Source organism: Capsella rubella, unplaced genomic scaffold, assembly GCF_000375325.1.
Source record: "Capsella rubella cultivar Monte Gargano unplaced genomic scaffold, Caprub1_0 scaffold_7, whole genome shotgun sequence".
Classification (NCBI taxonomy): Eukaryota; Viridiplantae; Streptophyta; class Magnoliopsida; order Brassicales; family Brassicaceae; genus Capsella; species Capsella rubella.
In genome coordinates, this window is record NW_006238917.1 from 11,962,930 (window position 1) to 11,986,201 (window position 23,272).

The 23,272-nt window shown below is 35.0% G+C and overlaps 2 protein-coding genes and 1 pseudogene across 2 annotated transcripts; 1 reads left to right on the forward strand and 2 right to left on the reverse strand.

Annotated features, from left to right (window-relative positions):
* The first annotated feature begins 496 nt into the window (after positions 1 to 496).
* On the forward strand, positions 497 to 1,110 carry LOC17878488 (annotated as a pseudogene).
* A 318-nt stretch (positions 1,111 to 1,428) lies between these two features.
* Positions 1,429 to 3,780, reverse strand: LOC17878278 (wall-associated receptor kinase 2). Its single transcript, XM_006283150.2, has 3 exons — positions 2,943 to 3,780; positions 2,678 to 2,839; positions 1,429 to 2,591 (listed from the first exon to the last, which is right to left on the reverse strand). Exons 1-3 carry the CDS (start codon positions 3,778 to 3,780, stop codon positions 1,429 to 1,431), a joined length of 2,163 nt encoding a protein of 720 aa, XP_006283212.1.
* A 16,980-nt stretch (positions 3,781 to 20,760) lies between these two features.
* Positions 20,761 to 21,435, reverse strand: LOC111829407. The gene has a single exon (XM_023778499.1). It carries the CDS (start codon positions 21,433 to 21,435, stop codon positions 20,761 to 20,763), a length of 675 nt encoding a protein of 224 aa, XP_023634267.1.
* Positions 21,436 to 23,272: the final 1,837 nt, after the last annotated feature.

The window sequence follows — 23,272 nt, forward strand, 5'->3', positions numbered from 1 at the left end:
AGGACTGAAACGCAAACGCTCACTTTGTCTTTTCCACACAAAGATCAAAGGGGACTGAAACCTAACGCTCTGATACCACAATGTTGTAAAAACAAAGAAAGTAGAACCGAATTCTACAAACCACTATGTTATACTAACAGACGTGCGGAACAGAGAAGAGCTGTAAGACGAACAGAGAACAAGAACTTTTACTGAATGATTCTGAACTCTTTTATTTCTCTGATTCTCTAGTTCTTATGGTTCAATTTTCTCACAATGAGATTACATCACTTATATAGAAAACTAGAAATGTAACTTACTCTCATTACCCCCATGTACTCATTATTGTCCTACATTAAACATAATTTGAAACCCCCAAATTAATAGTAAAATCATAACTGATAAATACTTAAACTCTCACATTTATTCTCTTTGACCAAGCATTGAATCACTTTTAACAACCCATCCCTAGAATTGAGAACAAGAGCTCAGTTCAGGACTCAGAGCAGTGATAACAATGGCGGAAACTATCAACAACTTATCTCCCACACTCAATCCTGTAACTCCCAATTATGTCCATCCAGAGCTTCTTGAACTATTACCCAATTTCTTCTCTATCGATAAACTCAGCGTAGCCGAAGACAACTATGTTTTCTGGGAATCACGATTTCTCGATTACCTTGGAATCAAGAACAAATCCAGGTTCATCGACGGCACCATCGAGAAGCTGGATCTTTCCTCGCCTCTCTACAAGCCATGGAAATGATGCAACGCGATGGTTATGTGCTGGTTGATGAAATCGATAAGCGATAAGTTTGTATAGTATGTGTTATAAGGCAAGGTGGTGACTCTGTGGCGAAGTATTTTGGGAAACTGAGTAAAGCTTGGATGGAGTTGTCGGAGTATGATCCTGTGCCCGAGTGTAACTGCAGTGGTTGCAATTGCGAGGGTACGAAACGAGCTAAAGAGGCGAGAGAGAAGGAGCAGCGTTACGAGTTTTTGATGGGTTTAAACAGTGACTTTGACCTTATGATGACAACAATCATGCTCAAGACACCACCTCCGTCACTTTACCAAGCTTACAATATGGTTAAGCAAACAGAATCTTCGATGAAGAGGTACAGAAGATGAAGAATTTAGGAATTGTATGTCCATGATCATAACTTTCTCTCTATGTTTTGTTTTTATAGCTTTTATTTTACATTCTAGTTTCTCTTAATGAGTTGGTTTTGAAGCCGTATTGGTATTTCAATGTCATATGGATATTAGATTCTTCATGAACTGAGATTTTGTTGCTTGGCTAGTTAGCATGCCAACTAATGGAAATATGAACATCATTAATTCATTATAGATGATATTCAAAAGATATACATGCGATTTTGTTAGACCATTAGGATTCTTTTTTTTAGAAACAAAAGATATACATGTGATTTTTTCAGACCATTAATATCAGCGGCCAGCTTCATTGTCCAATATTGGTACATTCTTGATGATGTCCTGTGCAGAAAAGATTTGAACACCTAGCAAGTGTTCATCCTGCTCAAGATACTGATCCGAGAACTTATGCTTTGTTGCTTTGACTTTCAAGGCCTCTAGCTCTCCAGCTACTTCTTTCATCTTTGGCCTTTCTTCACCCATAATTCTTGTACATTTGCCTGCAATTTTCGCAGCTTCGTGGATCTCCCACTGATTGTCTTCGTTCATCACTTTCCTATCAATAATCTCATGCAACCTATTCTCTTTTGTGGAAGAAACAAAGTGACCCACCAGATGTTTTGAGTGATGTGGTCTTTCAAAGCACAATGCCTTTTGACCTGAGATCAGTTCCATGAGGACTACCCCGAAGCTATAAACATCGCTCTTCTCGTTCAGAAGCCCTGTGTTGTAGTATTCTGGGTCTAAGTAACCCAGAGTACCTTGCACCAAAGTTGTGAGCTGCTCTTTATCCATCGGTATCAGCCTTGAAGCACCAAAGTCAGCTACTTTTGCAGTTAAATTTTCATCCAAGAGGATATTAGCAGTCTTGACATCTCGGTGAATGATTGGAATAGAAGCGGAGGAGTGAAGATATGCAAGTGTTCCAGCAACTTCTATTGCTATCCTTAGACGGTGTTCCCATGTAAGAGAAGAATCAAACATGGAACCGTGCAAGTGATCGAAAAGGGTGCCATTGGTAATGAACTCATAGACTAATAAAGGAATTTCAGTCTCTAGACAGCAGCCCAAAAGCTTGACCACGTTCCTGTGGTTGATTTGTGAAAGAACGAGCACTTCGTTGATGAACTGCTCTACTTGGCTATTTTCTCCAAGCCGAGCTTTCTTTATAGCAACTATGGAGTTATCTGGTAATATCCCTTTGTAGACTGTTCCCTGGCCTCCTTGGCCCAATATTCTGCTTTCATCATAACCATTAGTTGCTTCCTTCATGCATTCCTCAGTAAATATTTTAACATCAACATTTGATGGCCCTGCTCCTGAGAGTCGATGTATCAATATGCCGCCACCATTTTTCTCGAAGAATTTTTGTCGGAGCTCAGTGTTTTTCCGGTGCTTCGTTTTCTGTCTTATACAGCTAATGCCAAGCAAGATGGCCAAGAAGCCGATGACGGTTCCTAATCACACACATCATAGACATACAAAGGTTTAGAATGAGTTGATTTAGGTAACAATAAGTCTAGAAACAGTGAAGAAAGCTTACCAAGCATTATTATTGTCCATCCAACGTCTTTACGCTTGCAGCTCATAGTGTTGGTATTTAAGCGGTAACCAGGTTGGCACTTGCAATAAAAGCTCCCACGGGTGTTTCTACAGGTGTTGGGATCCGAACAGTTATGTCTAATGCTAGTACACTCATCAATGTCTGGCTCAAGGAAAAAAAGAGCAAGATGAAATAACAAATGTGTCAGGACAACAATCAACACTTAAAAGAGGAAATAAGTAAACTATATGATTATGTGAAGTACCATGGCAGCCGTATGAAAGGTATGGATTTCCCTCAAAACCTTCAAAACATTTGCAGTTATAGCCGACTCCACGAGTAGAATCAAAACATGTGCTGTTCCCACCACATATGTTCGTGTTCCTAACCTGTTCGCATGTTTGTTGTCCAATGGACCAATCTAATACCACAGGGAAGTCTGTGACATTTCGCAGATTCTTTAGGTCCTCCAACGCATCGAAGTTGAATGAACCATTTTCGACGAGAAAGGCATAGTTGCAAGGATTAAAGCTCTGCACAGAAGTGTAGTTGTTAAAACTCTTAGCTTGAACTTCAAAGGATTTGTCCCCCCTAGAGACAGAACTCTGGCAGCAACCTTTACCAGAACATTCTTCATTTGCCTCCGGACGAGAATCACACATTGACATGCATCCAGATGATGAGTTAGTTCCGTATATACTCAGGAACGCGTGAATGTTGCAGCCTACAGCAGTAAGCCTGTTTTTGGTGGAGAGAGTAAAATCACCCAGCGTAAAATTATTGTATAGCCAATCACTCAAGTTTCCACGGCTATTGTAGCAAGAGTAGGAAGGGGGAACCCGAACACGTAATTCGCTGCTGTGAGAAATGCTGATGACCGGAAGGTTTCTATAGAGAAGCTGCTTCTTTTTCTCATTACAGGTGAGTTTAAAACTAGGATCTTTGGCATAGTAACAACCTGAAGAAGTGCCAAAAGGGTACTCGATTGTGACATTGCCACATCTAGTTGAGCAACCCTCGCGAGGTTGAGGTTTCCCCTTGACCAGCTGCGTATATGCATGAAAGCAAATAGCCACCAAGAACACACCCTCATACAACTTCATCTTCTCACTTTGGAATTTTTTTTTCTCTTTGAGTTTTCTCTCATCTGACCGAGGCTTCTTAAAGCTAAATCAACAAAACTTTGCTCTTGACTTGCTTCCCTTGACCTGTCCCCGCTTTGTCATTATCTGTTGGAAGCTGCTATACTATTACAGTATAAAACTACAAGAGACTAGACTGTAACGCCAAAACGTTTAAGTAGTGGACTTTTCAACCATTTAAAACTTCAATCTCTATCTTCTCTTACTTGTTTTGATATATCCAGGAAACTTAACCACTTCATTACGGCATACATTACACTTGGATGTTGTAAGTTATTATTTGGGAAAATTCTATAAAAATTCTCCATCTAATTTTAATTTGGAAGTTTAATACCAAATGTTATTTGATTGGAAATAAAATACATGATTTATTAATTTGTTGTCTATTAATACATCAAGTAAATAAAAATTGTCGAATCGAAGAAACCGCTTAACAAACGATAATCGGATTGACGGAATCACTAAACCGGGGTTAATGGAATTACACTAAACTTAGGGTTTATCGATCTCAATTCGATTTGGGATAATAGTAAAGGACAATGCAGTCTTTGGATAACTCCAAATTACCCGTGTGTTTAGGGATTAGTGATTTCGTCAACCTCGGTTTAGTGATTCCGTCAATTCGATTAATCGGTTTATTCGATTCGACAATTTTTATATATTTAATGTATTAATAGACCAAAATTTAATAAACCATGCATTTTATTTCCAATCAAATAACATTGGGTATTAAACTTCCAAATTAAAATTAGATGGAGAATTTTTAAGGAATTTTTCCGTTATTATTTTCAAACTTATTAGCTGTTAAGGGTTCTCGATTGTAACATTAATTTCCACATTTAGTTTGTACGTCAATCCTCACAAGGTTGAGGCTGCCTATTGACCAGCTGCGTATACTAAAGGGAAACCAGTAGCCACCAAGAACACACCCTGCATCTTCATCTTCCACATCTCTTCTAACTTTATTTCTCTTCTCTTTAACTTTTTGGAATATTTGAGAGAGAAGAAGAAAAAAAACAGAGTAAGAGACAAAAGTCTCTTCTCTTGTAGAAGACAAGAACTAAACTAAAATTTGTATTGAACTGAAACTTGTTATCATTGTTACAACAACACTTACACTTATATACACGAAAATGTGTTACGGTCGTAACCATTCACACAGACAAGTCATGAAACAACACAACTATCTAACTCACACTCATTCGTTTATACGCACCTCTTCACGTAAGTATATACACACTAATTGATCTAATCATATAAGAGATAATAATAAGACCAAACTCAATTATAAACCAACATAACTTGTTACTCTTTTGAGGTTTCTCTCATCTCATTGAAGCTTTTTCTTACACGAAGCAAAACCCAACCACATGAGATGTTCTCTTTACTCATTTTCATAGAACCGTTCCCATTCTTTCGGAAATTTCAGGAATCTACAAGACTAATAATTCAACTAAACAAACATGACCATGCCCCAATGAAACACGCATGCATGAAGGACGTTCATACATGCTTCATATCCCAACAATATACGTTTACTTCGGTTAAATAGTGACAAATCGAGGTCACGGTCGTCTCGTCGTTTCTTGATATCTTATTCGTTTTCATGGGGTAGCCAATTCGTTTTTAAAAAAAAAAAAAAAAAAAAATTCTTTCTAATGGATTAGACTTATTTTCTTACTATTCAAAGATTAAGACGCATGGGTTGCAAGGAATCTTCAGTTACATGGCAAATTTATTCTCTTTTTCTTGACATTTAACTTGGCTTGTAGTGGTACGATGTAGGAGAATAAGTCTCCTGAGTCATGATCATTGATCACAACATGCTCTGTTTTCTTGTGATGCTTCTATCACGAGTTGTCTTTTTAAATTCCCATATGACATCACATATATAGATATTTTGTAGTCATTTAATCCAAGCTTTATGAACCTTAATTTAGATATCACATTATAATGAAATGACATAAATGTGTAAATAAGTTTTTTTTTTTAAGTGGACCGTATCTTATTAATTACCCACTGAATGGGCCGGGCCGTCACAAAACGAAAAAGCCCATAAGCAAAGGTAACCGGAAATTACAATTGTCGCCGGAAAAGAAAATCTGAACCTATTGACACCAGCGATGCAAAGACCCACCATTAGAACCGGCAGATGCGAGATCCACCGCTTTGCAACCAAACCGGGGTATCTAGTCAACGGTGGGAAGCATCTCACTCCCAGCCTCCGTTCCTTTTCCCCCGATCCGCCAACCCGCTATAGATCTCCCAGTAAGATGAACTCCGACACCACGGCACGTGGCAGATGGCTCCCGTTCCTAGCAAGCCAGCCGCTTCAGCTCGAATCCTTCTTTCCCAGATAAGACGAAATCCGATAACCGATCTAATCCCCTTCTAACCGGTCCGGAGGAAGCAAGACGAGGTGGTGATTAAGGCCGATGGCTCAATCGGAAGCTTAACCACACGAGATCCCCGACGGCCATCAAGATCCGAAAAGGATCTTCCATTAACCTCCCAGACAAATCAGTAAAAATATGTGTAAATAAGTTAATATATGTAAACACCATCCTACTAGAAGGAAATCGACCGTAGTGAATTGTGATCATCCAGCGTGTCCTTGTAGCGTTTGAACATTGCTACCTTCATGTCGCTGTTTACTCTTCAAGAAGAAGTCTCTTCGAAACTTTCATACACATCCACCACGTCTCGCCAAAAGAAGCCACGAGAAAATATCAAGCTGTTATTTTGACGATTATAATAATCTTTACAAAGAGATATAAAAGGTCATATAGAGGTGATTTTATCAACTAATTGAAAGAGACATGTCACTTTCTGAAGCAAAATGAAATGAATCACAAGACTGATGATCACTTACTCTCTCCATAAGAACGTAAACATACATTTACATAGTCTTACGAGTAAAATGCTAAATGCTGACGAAAACTGATTATTCAATGTTTCTCCGGATTGTGGAACATAAGTAGTTCACTTTGATTGTCTTTTCAAGCAAATCTCTAATATGGAAGATATAGTAGGAACCGTCATTACTAAAAAGATCATATGTATATGTTAACAAAAACAAATTATGAGATTTGATGTGATCAAGCATGGTCACAAAACTTGGGCAATCTTGTGCAACAAGAATGATAAGTTCATTTAGGCACACAAGGGGGAAAAGGGCCATTTCATACATGTACCCAACCGAGTAGTGTCAATTTCTACCTGAAGAAACGAACAGTGTCAATTTATACATGTACTTTAATAAAATTCAAATTTCATACATGAACGTTTCAAATCGAGCCGAATTTGGAGTCCATGTTAACGGAGCTAAATCAACGGAGCCCAATTTAACTTCTTTGTCATTGTTAATCTCTATTATTTTCTTGACAGTAATTTCCATCTCATCAAAACAATTTATTTGTTCAAATATATGTAAAATATGCTCTGTTTTTTGTTTTCAAATAAATTTCTAGAGTTTTATGAGTTGTTGGTTACAAAGTAGAGCAATCTTATGCAACTCAAGAATGATCAAGTTAATTTAGAATACCAAAATATAAAAGTTTTAGGTACAGTAACAAAAAAAAATGTAGGAGTGAAGCTGTGGATCAAATTTACAGTTTAGAACAAATGAGCCCTTTATTTTTTTAGTTACGTACATATCACGCAATACACAAGTATCATTAGGGACCCTAGACTGGAATCGTAACTCTTTTGTTTTTCCATTTGTTTTTCCATTCTTTGGAGAAAAACATAATTAGCTTAATTACCAAAACGAAGGTTGTGACTAAATGTTTAATATATTTTTGCTAAATTTTGTGGATCTATTTATATGTCTATAAGTAAATATCCAACCTGACAACACCAACAGCTTTTTTATTGTTGCAGGTCTTACACTCCAAGGTTGTGTCTCCTCTTTCAAGTTTACACGCACATTTAGTGCAGGCAATGTAGTGCCAGCCATAATGAGGCGAGATTTCTACAATTATAGCAATGCAAATAAAAGTGGCTTTCTGCTACATTGGTATATTTGTAAGAAACTAATTCCTCTAAAATAAGCGGATAAGTTTCCGAGGACCTTCAGTACCGTACCCCCAGACCAGCAGCCTTCGCGCCAAGCAAGACCTCCCTTGTCGCTAGTGCGTGTTGAACCGCCATCTTCTATCTATGTAAACAATATCTCGAGTTCTTGGTTCATTTAAGTCTATTTATAATAGTTGTTGACAAAAAAAAATTCCTCAAAAATTTATTAAAAACGGATCAGTAGAACAATATTTGATCTCAATAATAATACCCAAGGAGTGTTGTTTTCCAGAAATGATAGATTTCGCCAATGGTAATTGGTTCTGGCTTTGTAACCTCTGAAGTGAAGCTGTTGACGACAACAGAGTCATTCTTTCCTTCTTCCCCCAACCTTGGGAAATAAATGCATGCAACTTAATAAAGATAAATATATGTATACAAGTCTGAACATATATAAATCCGTGAGTGCGTAAATACTATGTCAAGACTGGGGTAAGGGTTAGTGACATTTGACATGGTCGTATTCTAGAAAAGTTATTGAAAAGACCCGACCCGTTTTTTCTTTGTAATTCATTACTTAATAATCCAATACCCACTAATTAATCTAACCGAATTAACCCAACAATAAACCATCGTGCACATCGGAAATATATAAAACCAATACCAATTAATCATAATATTAATTAACCAATTATTCAATAACCACAATTTACACCAGTAACCTAGCATGCCTCTAAATCAGGTTGCAACAACAATTAAACATATTCATAAACAGAACAACCGAGACCCTAGATCATCCTCCTCTCCTCGCCATGATTCCACGTATCACACTTTACCTGCACCATAAACACAATGAGATGCGTGAGTATTATCACAAATACTCAGTGAAGCGATCCTCCCATCCACTGGGCTATACACACAAGCAAATTAAACTAATCTAACATGCATCAGATTAACCAAAACAAACAAACTAGGCATAAAAAGACACGAATTACACGCTGTCCAGAAAAACTGTCCAAAAACGACACCGACCCCGCAGAAACCCTGAAATCGCCTCTCAACTCCCTAGAGAACGAATCCATCACCTCCAAAGCTCCAGCCATGAGCCCTAACACTCAAACATACAATAACAGCAACCAAAACACACAAACATGGCCACACAAAACAAATCTAGGCTTCCAAATCAATCAAACACACATAATAGGGTTAAACATGCTTAGATCAGCCATAGTCACGCACTCACCTCTGATTTGGATTGGAAGGGATGGACGAAACAGAGAAGAAGAACACTCTATCAACCTCTCTTCACACTCACAGCCACGAATCCCATTGATCCCTTGCTAGAACACTGGAGAACAGCCTCAAAAAACCTCCAGAAACCCTCACAAGCCTCTCCTTAAGCTTTAGGAACAACCAACTCACAACCAACTCACAACCATCTCTCTCTCTTGTTTTCAAGAAGCGACAAATGCCAAAACTGAGAAAGAAAGACTGCTTCCATGAGTTTAAAGTCGTGCCTAGGGTTTCTCCAATCAATTCTAATTAAACCGACGGTTTAAAAGCTAAACAAGTTGACTGGAATTAAAAGGGCTCTACATTTTTAATAATTTATATTCTAGAGCTCTTTTTTAAATTTTTTTTATTTTGTTTTTGCCTTTTGGTTTTACACATCATACATTAATTAACATTACAAAGAAAGGAGAGATATTTAAGAAGCTTGGAAAATTGATTAGTCAAGTAATTAACAATACCTTCGTGAAAATATCCATAGCTACCTACATTGTTTTGGTTTTCATCACATAGATAGGTTCTTCACGAGCATTTCCTAATTGATCAAGATGCAGTGTCATCGGCTCCGTCTCTATCGACGGCCTCCTCTCTAACATTTCCATTCTCTTGCTTACTTCCATCTCTCAGATCATCGATTTAGCTTGAAGTCAAAACAAAACAAAAAAAGTATTTTTGACGAATCTCTTTAAATGGTTGATTGATTGATTGATTATATAAAGGAGATTGTGGACATATTTATATACAAATCTTGTTTTAAAAATATCTAAAGTTTTTATTGAGTAGGTTAAAGTAAGATGCTGTATCACGCATGTATCGAGGACATATGCTTTAGAAATACTATATACTAGAGGATAAGCCGTGCTACTACATGACTTTTTTCGAAAAGTTAAATAAATAAATTATAAATTATATTTATATTATGGTTAATTTTTATTTTTCAATTTATAGTAATACTAGGTAGTAACCCGTTCTACGGCACAGGCGATTCGGTTAAGTAAATTTCTGTATTTATAGATATTATTTTGAATATTTTGTATGTTTGGGATTTCATACAAATACCTCGGTCCAACTTACACTAAATATAACCTACGAACAGAACTACCTCGGTCGGTTGGTCTCAAACTCTTTGGCAATGTTGTAGCACGTATTGTATGGACGTGGTTAAAAATTAAAAGACTTTTCAAATATATAAAGAAACGTTGTAACAGTAAAAATGTAAAATTTACAATATGGTTTTACAATATATTAAAAAATGCGTAGTTACATATATTAGACATAAATACATTATATACAATACATACAATAAATGAAATTGCTGAATAGTGTAGACATTCAATATAGCACTGGCTATGCAATTGATGAAGAACTTGATGACCTTGATTATTCGTCCTGGTTGTTTCTGAAATAATACCTTGCAGCGAACTCGGATCTGAGATATAATTTTGATATCAAGTCCAAACCTTTTAAAAAATTAGTAAATTACTTATCCATTAAAATGTAAACACTCACATTGACTTATGGTTTTTGAGTCCTTCATTGTTTCTCACCGAATATATCATAGTAGCTCCAATTCCATTTGCAGTATCATTAATAATGCATGGAATACCTACATGGTTCAATTCCGGATCGATTAAGATTTCTAATGTATAATAATACATACATGGTTCCAAATCTACCCTATTTATATATTGACTACCTATTTATTGGAGGTGCAAAATTCAAGTGAAAAGAATAGTTACTTACCTCGGTAGGAAACTCTCTAGAACCGCAAAACACAAAACACAAAACACAAAACAAAGGATCTGATATATATGTGAGATGGTGTCCATTTAACTCCCAGTAACGCATAAAATACTCAGCAAACTCTCCAATTAAATGACAAAGAAGTAATTCATTCCTGCATAGAGATGTATCCGTGTAAGAGATTATCACATAAGAGATGATAAACTTCTTAGGTAGAAATTTAGACATTTCTTACTAACCTCCCATTTATCATTTTGAAAACTAAACCAGTGACATTAGAAGTTTGTCCATAGACATTCATAACAAAATCTCGATGATTAAATTCACCCATGTGAACTATACAGCCATAGAAATCAATCAAAGAGGAAAAATTAATTAATCATTTTACTATGTTCAATATGACATCTTAAAATTTATAGAATCTGAAACAAAACGTATGGGTAACAAAAACATACCGTATGAGTTGTTTGACGGTAGCAACTCTTTAACCATATGGGTGAAATCTTCAAACCTTAAAAAGGGTTTATCTTCACGTGGTAGATCCCACATCAGTTGAATCTTGGTTGTGGTCTTGATTTGATAACGATGGTATGTGTTTCTCTGTCTCTACACAGGAGTGATTAATCTGAAATCCCATATGTCTAACCAGTCTCCATCACATATGTCTCTAATGATATCAGGGTTCTTCAGATCATAAGGTATATTCATTTCGATTCTATCCCCTTATTATCAAAATTCCAGTAATATACTTAAACCTAATTCCAATAGAAGAAATCAAAACAGCTGTATTTGTGGATAAAAGATTTTACAAATCTACCTCCTCGTCAGCCAGAATAATTACCCTCTTCTTCATGTCATCACAAGTTATCCAAGTACTCAAAATCTTGACCCTTATCCCCCAATCGTTCCTTTTTGGAGTTAGATCGGAGACATAAACTTTTGACATGGTTGTATAGTACTTACTTCGAACAGCTAAAGAGTTTTAAGTTTATATTGTTTAAAGATGTTTCGTTTCAAAAAATTTATGTTAATGGAAGTACATAAAAGAAGATCCTTTTTTTTATGTTTTAAGCTAATTGAATTAGATAAATCTAAAAAGTTGAGAAAATCATTTCATATTTGGAAAACAGAAATTACGTTTATCGATACAATAGGTAGCTAATAATTTATCTTAGGGTCAGTTATAGTTATTCGAATTTTCATATCTCAATCATGTATTTTGTTAGTCTCGTAAATTATTAATTATTGGCCCAATTAGTATTTTATAGTGGCCCAATTAGTATTTATTGGCATATTGGATGCCCATTTAGAATCTATACATGATTAATATATAGGTTGCCCATTTAGGATTTATAAAATATGTTGATAGGTCTTGTGCGTTTTTACACTTACAGGCCCATCATTTTTTTAACCTTCCAAATGACCGATGCCATGGAAAATTCACACATTTGCTCATTTCTCAATGAACACTGAGAATTTGGGGTTATTTCTTAACCATGTATTTTGTTAAGTATTTATTGCCTTTTTCTCAACTACAATTAGAATCTATACATTATTATAGGTAGCCCATTTAGGATTTATAAAATAAGTTGACAAGCCTTGTGCGTTGAACATTTCAGTTGAACGTAAAGTTTATATAGGACTATCTATATTTTAAAGGGACAAAAACTCATATTTTGGTTCTTTAGAGGCCCATCATTTTTGAACCTTAAAGTGACTCATGCCATGTAAAATTCACACATTTGCTCATTTCTCAATGAACACCGAGGGTTTGGGATCAATTATAGGTCTTAGCCATGTATTTTGTTAGTTTCAAAAATGATTACATATATAGAAGCCCAATTACTATTTATTGGCATATTGGATGCCCAATTAGAATCTATAAATGATTAATTTTTTAGGTAGCCCGTATAGGATTTATAAAATATGTTGATAGGCCTTGTGCGTTGAACACTTCAGTTGAACAGGTTAACATATAGGGCCATAAATATCTTAAAGGGACAAAAACTCATATGGTACCCACCTTCTTGCAAAAGGTTGTTGAAGTATTGAACAGCACCACCAATCATATGGCATACTAGTTGTTCTTTCCTGAAAAGATGAAACATGTTAACTCACGGATCCCTCAATTTGTAATCCAGATGGTAAATAAATTACTACAAAACTAACCCCTCATTGATCAATTTGATTACTAATCCATTGATCTTTGAAGTCGTCCCATTTTTACTGTCAGTAAAATCTTCTTCTTTTACTTGACCAACATCAACAATGCAGCTATAGAAATCTAACATAAACCCAAAATCCAATCTTATCACTAAGAGGTATTAATTGTAAGGATTATATAGTTGTAAGATTATATATTTGTTCTACGGAAATAAATAAAAGTAAAAAGTACTAACCGTAAGAGTTGTTAGATGGAAGCAACTCTCTAGCAACATGGTGGAAATCTTCAAACCTGTAAAACTTCTTCAGTGAATCTGGACTAATCTCCATCATGTCAGTCTTCTCCGTTAACTTTATCTGGTACGGATAATTTGTATTCCTCTGTTTAAGAATAGCAGGGATGACTTTGAAGTCCCTTATAACATATCACTCACCATCATAGACGTTCGTGGTATTTCAGGATTCTTCAAACCGGGAGGAATCGTTAACTCTATTCTATCACCCTACAAAAATGGTTCCTTTTCTTAATTTAACCTAATTGACTAAGTAATCTACAAATATAAATTTAAACGTGAATTTAAGAAAGTGAATTACCTTTACATCAGCGAGTACCATACCCCTTTTCATAAAGAAATCGCAAGCATGTCAAGTACTTAAAACCTTGACCGTTATGATGGAACCACTACTTCTTGGGGTGCATCGATCTTCATGGTCTACATGAGTTTGGTTTCTTAAGATAAAATTTAAGTCTGGTTCTTACAATATATACATTCAAATGCTTATATAGTTGGTGTGTAAATATATATCACTACTGTAAGAGTTCTAAATCAATAGGAATATAATTCTTTGGAATTATCATTAACTAATTGAAGTATTAATGTATTTTGAATTTAGTGGCTAGCAATATTTGGAATGATTTGTTATTTATAGTTAAGATGTCTAATTTTTAGGAATAAGTAGTATGTCTTTCACGGATTTAATGGTTGTAGTAGGTAATATTAGAGATTTTGATTTTATAACACTGGACATATTTAATTTTTTTGTTTTTTTTTGTTTTTTTTCTTAATGTTTGGTAAGTTTGTATATTTAAAATCGTAATAAACACGTAATTTCCAAAAACAAAAATTTCAAATTTTTGTTTCTTTTTATTGTCGAGTAGTTATAGTAAGTAAAAATTATTAAAGATAAATTTGATTCCGATTTCTTTATTAAGGAATAAATATTAATGCATATATTTTCATGATTAAATGATACAACAATTAGCATTAAAAAAAATTTTGTTTGCTCAATTATTGGATGTTTTACAAATATTATTTCTTTATATTTGCATTAGTTATGCTAATATCATATAATTTCTCTATTTTTAGGTAATTCAAGTTGATAAAGATATGATAAAAAAATGTTGACATATCTTTTCAATAAGAACATATTGATTTGATCTATTAAACAAATAACTATCTATTGAAAACATGTAAATCATATTATTTGATTTAAAAATAAAATGATAAATTCTAGTGTATAATATAGATGAACAAAAAAAAATTGAGGAACGATAAAAGAGATAGAGAGAGAGAGACGAAGAGAGTATGTTACCCTCGTGATTGTATTGACATATATTTGCCTATATTTATATGGAGAAGAAAGTGTATCTAGCAATCTAAGTTTAACTAAAAATCTAATTATAAATTTTTAAAATCTGCACATTTATTAATAGCACTAACATGAAAAAGTTACCATAAAAATTGACTATCTATCATGATAATTATTCTTTTCTTTAAATTTTAAATATTTTAAAAACGAAAAAGAATGAGAATATATTGGCTATTTAATCGACTACTTATACTAATTCAACATTGGTATGAGATTTTTATAGCCATAATTTAGTGAATTATTGTAATTTTGTGAAACTTACCTAATATAATTTTTTGATTAAAAATATTTTCCAAATCTAAGTTTTCAATTAAATGTATTTCCATTTTAATGTGGATTGAAATCTTGAGAGAATATTGTTTTTTTGTAAAACTTAATTTCGGAAATCTTGATAAAATATTATAAGAATCACATATTTGGAGATTTTATTGTTAAAAATAATGAATTAATTAAAAATAAATTCTCTCTTACGCCACAAAACTACAGGGAAAATAAATATATGTAAAAGAAAAAAAAAATATTAAACACAAAACAGTAAAAAACAGGAAAACAAAACGGAAAAAACAAAAAAAAACTGCAGGAGCAGCACTCGAACCCGGGACATGGCGCTCAATATGCATGTATATAAAAATCAGACCTACCAAATCTTTTTAACATGTGGCTGTAACGCTTATTTTATATATCGTTTCTGATAGCAGGTCTGTTTAGCGGTCAAAAAGATCGGCGTGTTTATCCGTTTTTAAGGTGTTTTGCAATAGGTTTTAGAGGTTTTATCATATAGTTTTGATACAAAAATTTAAATGTTTTTGTTTGGCAACAGGTGCAAATCGCTTTTCCTTTAATAGTATTGATACCTCTGTTTTAAACATTTCAAAGTGCAACATATACGGAAAAATTCTATTTTTATTATTCATATGTTTAATAAAATAAAATAAAATATAAATAAGATCATACAAACGTGAAAGAAGAATAATAAATTTTTAAAATATATTAGATTAAATTAGGTAGAGATATTTTAAGAAAATCAAAATTAAATATGGAAACAATATAATCTATTTTATAAATATATGATACCCAAATATCCGAAAATGAAGTATCTGATTAAGTATATTTTATTTCATTTGAAAAATTTAGTGTAAAACAAATGGTACTTCAGCTTTAATAGTATAGATTCATTCGCTTTCACGATTAAAGAAACAAATATAGAAAGTACTCCTAATAAAAAAAACATCAATTAAAAAAGTTAGACTTGGACTAAATAATCAAAACAATACAATAATAAAACAAAAAAATTTATAAAAAAAAACTCAATTAGAACTTCTAATGGAATCACAAAATCATAAGTGAATGATAAGCATCTCAGAAAAAGCAAATACACCAAAATCATATTATCAGAAAATAAATTACAAAAATCTAATTAATTAGAGCTACAAATTTAAGCCTATCAATTCAACTATATTGTATACTAATGTTGTGGTGGAGACCCTTTATTTATAGTTAAATTGTTAGGCTAACTTTTAGAATCTTTATTATTTAAAATTATGAATTTACTCGAAAATAAATATTCAAAATATTTTTCATATATCTTTTATTTACATATATCTTATATATTTTTTTTCCTTTTTGTAACAAATCTTAAAAATGAAAACAAATATAATTATAAATAATTTTAATTAGTGAGATGTCTATTCGTGATTGGTCGTTTAAAATCATATGTGGACGGCATTAGAAGAAATTAAGCCTAATTCAAATATATTGTATACTAATGTTGTGGTGGAGACCCTATATTTATAGTTAAATTGTTAGGCTAAATTTTAGAATCTTTACTATTTAAAATTAGGAATTTACTCAAAAAAAAATATTCATATATTTTTCATATATCTTTTATTTCCATATATCGTATATTGTTTTCCTTTTTCCAACAAAACTTAAAAATGAAAACAAATATGATCTTACAAAATGTTAATTAGTGAGATGTCTAATTGTGATTGGTTATTTAAAATCATTTGTGGACGGTCTTAGAAACTTATAGCTTCAACTTTTATATTGTATAGACTAGGTTATTAACCCGCGCTAGCGCGGGTATATTTATATAGATTGTTTTCAAATAGGTTTATCATATCATAAAATTTGCATTAATACTATAATGTTTGTTTTTCATTCTTTCAAGACAAATATTTTTCATTTATATTTAAGTATCATTTATTTACAAAAATATTTTTGATTAAAATAAATAAAAATTATATATATATATATAATGAAAAGAAAACTAACTACTTGAATTGTTCGTTGTGGACATCTTTGTCCTCTTACCATATCCTTTTTGGACAAAATCTCATCAAGATACTCACAATGGTCTCTATGGTATTCGATCCATACACACAAACTGTCTTATCACTCCTCTTTTCTCTTATCCTAATCCCAACAATGTGTCCTTCAACTTCTCATTCTCTCTTTTCTCATATTTTCCACGAACTTCTTCTCCATCTCTTCTTTCTCATTCTTCATCTTTGCCACACATTTCTTCGTAGTCAAAAGCATCTTTGTCAAATTAACCACCGTTTTCACATACCATTTGTGCTTCTCCTCAAGCCTTTTTGACAGAGATTATAATATGTTTAGTATTGTGGAATCCACTCTCTGTAATCTCTTTGACCATACCTCGATATGTTTCATTTGTTATTGGAATCTTCTCCACAAGCAATGCTTGACGTTCCTCAAAATTCTTACCTTCCTCAAAATGCTTACCTTCTATTCTCTTCAACTCTCACTCGTTCTCGGTCACACTTGTTTGGTTACTTATCCATCAAGCTCAGTATCTCCTCTTTTTCATCTCTACTTCATTACGTAAACTCTCTAGCTTTACTTCCAAATCTATAATGGTGGATTCCTTCGATGCAACATCTTTACCGGTCTCTTGCATTCTATTCTCTTTCTCCTCCATCGTCTTGTATTCTTCCAACATATCTCGGGATTAGTTGTACTCATCTATTGGTTTCTTCATTAATTGTTTTCTAAACAAATTATTATTCTGTTTGTGCTCTCGGTTCAGCGTCTTGTATCCAGCTTCTTCCCCTAACATTGTTTTCTGCACATCGTTTATCTTATAGAAAGTATTTATAAGAACTTAAGAGACATTCAAATTTATGGTTTTATTTTATTTACGATTTCTAGTAACACACAAAATAAGAAAAAATATATTTTCAAATGATACGACTCGCCAATATTACAACCAATATTGGCAAATTTACTTTTATTTGGAGTAAGACATGTAACTATTCTAGGGTTAACATTTATATCCAATATATTATATACTAAGATTGTAGGTTTCATATATTCCATATATTATTTTCCAGAAAATTATATTTCAAATTTATTATATTACCGTCTCCAAAATTTTTTTAAAAATAATATTTCTATTTTTCTATATATTCATTTCATTTTTGTTAATATATTTGTATAGAAAAAATTAGAATTTAAAAATGTTAGTTAATGAGATAGCAAAAATGTTAAATATTGAGATGTCAAATCCTAATTCGTCGTTTAAAATCCAATGTGGACGCGTTTAGGAGCTTATAGATCCAACTTTTATATAGTATAGACTAGGTTATTAATCCGCGCACGCGCGGGTATATTTATATCGATTGTTTTCAAGGAAGTATATAGTACCATATTATATACAAAAGTACTATAATGTCTCATTTTTTATTCGTTTAAGACAAATTCCTTCATTTATATTTATGTATCGTTATATTTTTTTATAAAAATAAATAAAAATTGTATCTAGATACTGAAAAGAAAACCAGTTAGTTGTATTGCTAGTAGCGATCGTCTTTGTCCTATTGCCATAACCATTTTGGACAAAACCTCTTCAAGATACTCACAATGGCCTCTATATATGTTGTTTGATACATACACACAACTGTCTTATCGCTACTCTTTTCTCATATTCTAATCCCAACAATGTTTCCTTCAACCTCTCATCCTAATCCCAACAATGTCTCCTTCAACTTCTCATCGTCACTCTTTCCTCTACCTTACATGACCTTCAAGCTTCTTCTCCACCTCTTCTTTCTCCTTCTTTATCTTTATGACCGGAAGTTGTGACGCTCGACACTCACACCAAATATGCTTTCCCGGTACATTCCTTCGACACATCTTCTCCAAATGCTCCCAAATGCTCCAAAAAGCTCCAATCCATTCCAAGTAGTTCCTAATCCTGAAATGACTCAAAAAGACTCGAAAACACTAGAAAAGCTCTATAAATAAGACTTATATCATGACCAAAAACCCGTAAAACCATGATATATCAACTCCCCCAGACTTAGCCTTTGCTTGCCCTCAAGCAAAACAGAAACTTAACCTGTGAAAGAAGTTTGAAAACGCGGGAACTCACTCAACTGTAGGAAACTCTTCTTTGCACTCTTCATCGCCTTGACTCTAGAACTTACTTTATGTACTTTGCCTATGAGAAGCATCAACATTACTTACTCTAATCCCATAATCCTCAGGAATCTCCTGTCTCTCCATTGTCATCTCTTTACATAATTTAAAACAAGTAAAGATGAATTCTTACCGAGGGAATATCGATCAATGGCATATGGACTCTTCTCGAACCAAGACATTCTTCGTATGATTTCACTTCTTCTCCCTTTTCTCACTTCTAAGGTAATCGACATCTCCCTACTTTTCTAGGGTATCATTTTATTTTTTCAACGATTCCTTTTTCTGGTTTTTTTTTTTTTTATAACTCTTTTCATTCGGGTATCCATGAGATCCGAAGTATGCACGGGTTTACGCGACATCCCTCATATCACTTCTACCTATAGCCTTTTCCACATTTTCTTTTAAAGGCTGAAGGGAAGAGAGAAGGAAGGAATCATACTTTGAAAAAGTGCAGTGTCTTGTGCGGCTCGAAGAAGAAGTCTAGTCCAATGTATTCCAACTCCCAAGGTAAGAGACTAAGTCCAATTAAGTCTTGATAAAAGTAGAGACAACGTTAGATCAACTGGATATCCAATGAATAAGGGCTTTCAGGCTTGTTGATACAGCTCATAGTCATTCCAAACTTCGGTTCTGAGATCAAGCATAATCAAGAGTCATAAGAGTGTTAATCCAAATCAGAGAAACCGTTAGACTGAGTTCATAGTTCCCAACAAAAATTTTGACTCAATAAAACACAAAAAATAAAAATAAAACTAAAAATTTGGATTGACTCGATAAAACTCCAAAATAATAAACAATGTTAGTAACTACCTCCCCCAGACTTAAACAACACTGTCCCCAGTGTTGCCAAGCCTAAGATTGGCAAATAAAAGAAAATAAAACTAAAATAAATGCAAAAGAAATAGAAAAAAAAAACTCACAAGTGGGTTGCCTCCCACTAAGCGCTTGTTTTTTTCAGTCATTAGCTTGACTTTGTCGGGGTTCATGCATCTGGTTGGTCAGAAAGCGGCACTAAATGCCTCCGAGAATAGTGTCTCATCATCCAAGGTGGTTTATAAGCATTAGGTGTAGGAGATCGACCAAGTACACGAGGAACAGCAGCAGGGCATAGTCTGAGTATGGGTGGGACACTTCTTCTACCTGCAACATCATCAAAAGAACCAACAAGCGCTCTACGATAATCTCGTGGCTTGGTTAACTGCAAAACAGTCTTTGTACCTTTGAAAGTCTTATTGATGATATGAGAAGGTTTGGGTAAAGAAGTTGCGTACCTTTGCTTTTCTCGAGATCTCTGGAGTATGGGTGGTGAAGCTTTCCGATTCAGAACATGGCTCAAGCTTGCAGTAGTAAGATCAACCCGAAAACCATCCATTTTTGGCAAGTTCAGACTGTCGTGGCGAGGGGTGTCGATCGACACCATGGTCATGTCGCTCGACACTGAGCCTGATGCTTGTGTTTCAGCGCTTTTTCTGCAATTTGTCTCAGCGATCCTCATCTCTAGCACAAAAACATCATCTTCCAATAACTTAGCAGTAGCTAGACCCCCGCTCTGGTCCCTAGTCCTAAACAAATGATTACTAGCAATAATGTCTTCTGAATACCCTACGACTGCCTTGTCATCCATGGCTTCCTCTACAGAAATGTATGGCCATCAATAGTAGGTGCTCTTCTCAACTGTTCCATGTCAAAGTTCATAACCAAATCACCAACATGCAGTCCAATCTTTCCTTTCTGAACATCTATAAGAGCACCAGCGGTAGCCAAGAAAGATCTCCCAAGGATAATAGGATCCTTAGGTTCTTTAGCATACTCAAGAACAACAAAATCAGCAGGAATCATGCATTCACCAACTCTTATCAAAACATCCTCTAAAATACCTTTGGGAATCCTTTTCGATCTATCAGCTAAGATAAGAGAGATCCTAGTCGGCTTGAAATCTGTCATCCCAAGTCTCACAGCAACAGAGTATGGTATCAAGTTGATACCAGAGCCAAGATCACAAAGAGAGTGAGGAAATCTTTCTGTGACGATAGAGCAGTCTAGCACGAAACTTCCTGGATCAGGTAACTTCTCCGGAATCCTGCTCTGAATCATGGCACTAACTTTTTTAGAAACAAACACTTTCTTCTTCTTTTCTTTCTTACTCTGTGGGGTCTGTTTCAAAAAGATAGCACCCATGTCTCTAGCCAGCAAAGCTCCTTCCTCAGGGCTCACTTCATTTTGGACCATCCTCTTAACACACCGCCTAAGCATAGGTGAATCACGATCTGCATGATCTAGAGGTATCTCAGTAACCACCTTTTCCATCATTGCCTTGCATCGAGCTTCTTCTATCTCCTGTTTAGACTTCCTAGGCTTTGGAAAAGGAATCTTAGGCTTGTAGATCTTTTCTGTAGATGGTCGGGAAGTTTCGGGAAAATCCGGTTGTGGCTGTGAGGGGTGTCGATCGACACTAGGAAGGTGTCGTTCGACACAGTGATCTGGTGTCGATAAGGTGGTCTCGATCGAAGTCGATATTGGTCCGCCGGGAGCCGAATCCACGAGAACTGGTGTTAGTGTCGATCGACACTTGCTGTGCAAGTGCAGTTTCATCATCTTCACTTGTTTCCTCCTCCCACACATTATCTCCATCTCTAATTAAAATGGCATTACACCCTTCTCGTTTCTTCACAGATCCAGTAGTCCGTGCAGCAAGAGTTTCTAACTTATTGGTATAAGTGCTCAGAGCTTCGATTTTGCCATTCAAATCAGTGTACATGGCATCCATCGTCCCGTTGAAGTCCACTTTCATGTTCTGCTGACCCGCTAAAATCTGTTTTAGCATGGACTTCATCTCAGTATCTGTAGATGGAGAGGGAGGTGAGTGGTAAGAAGAATTTCCATAGGTGCTGACGAAACTGCTGCTGCCTTTCTGACCATACCCATTGTTGTATCGGTTACCCTGTGTGTTACCAAACTTCTGACCTTGATACCCAGCACCATTGACGTAGTTCACGTCTTCTTTTTCATCCTCATATGATTCAAAAGCCTCAACCTCAGCGGCAACCTTAACACTCTTCTTAGTAACAAGAAGGTTATGCACTGAATCAAGCTTTGCCTTAACGTCAGCGAGTTGAACACCATCCATGTTTTGAGCTAGCTTCTTCCTCTCAAAATCAGCGACTTTAGTACTGTTGCTGGAATCTAAGTTCTCAATCAGTTTGGTGGCTTGAGCTGGAGACCTTGTGTTGTAGTTACCGTTACTTGCAGCATCTAAAGCCATATTATATCTCCAATCCAATCCTCTATAAAAGATTCCCAACAGCTGAAATTTGTCATAACCATGGTGTGGACAATCTCTCTGATAGCCCTTAAAACGCACCCAAGAAGCCTTGAAAGCCTCTGAGATCCCTTGAGAAAAGGTAGAAATCTTTTTCCGCAACTCCTCTGATCTCGCATCATCATAAAAGTTGTTTAAGAACTCAACTTTTACATCCTTCCAGCACGTAAGAGATCCGTGCTTCAACTCCTTCAGCCAAGATAGTGCTTCTCCAGCTAAAGAGTGCTGGAAAAGCTTGCAGAGCAGAAAATCCGAAGATACACCATCAGCCTTGATGCTAGATACCAGATCCTCAAACTTCTCAATATGATCCATTGGATGCTCATAAGTATGGCCATGGAACGGGTGTTGTCCTACAAGAGTGTAGTAACCAGGCTTCAACTCAAAGTTGTTCCTCTGAAATGCAGGAGGACGTATAGCAGAGCGGTTAGAATAAAACAGTGCAGGCCTGTTGTATTCTCCAAGTGTACGGTTTTCATGCTCTGCTTCAGCATGCAACGCTAACTGATTGTTATGTGCTGCGGCTTGGTGTCGATCGACACCCGCCTGGTGTCGCTCGACACCATCGGCGACTGGTTCAGGAATTACAGTCCCGTCAGCATTCAGCTTCTGCCCTTGTGCATTCCTCACATGGCCATCTCCATCTCTGAGAGTACCCTCAGCATCTTGAATTAGAATCACTGGTGGTGCCATTGCTGCCCTTTTCTTAGCTTTTCGAATTCCTCTTTCTAAACCCGCTATTTCTGAATTGTTGAGATCAACTAACTCTTTGTTCTGCTGGCTTCTGGTATTAGGCATAAACCTGAAACACCAAAAAGAAAAGAG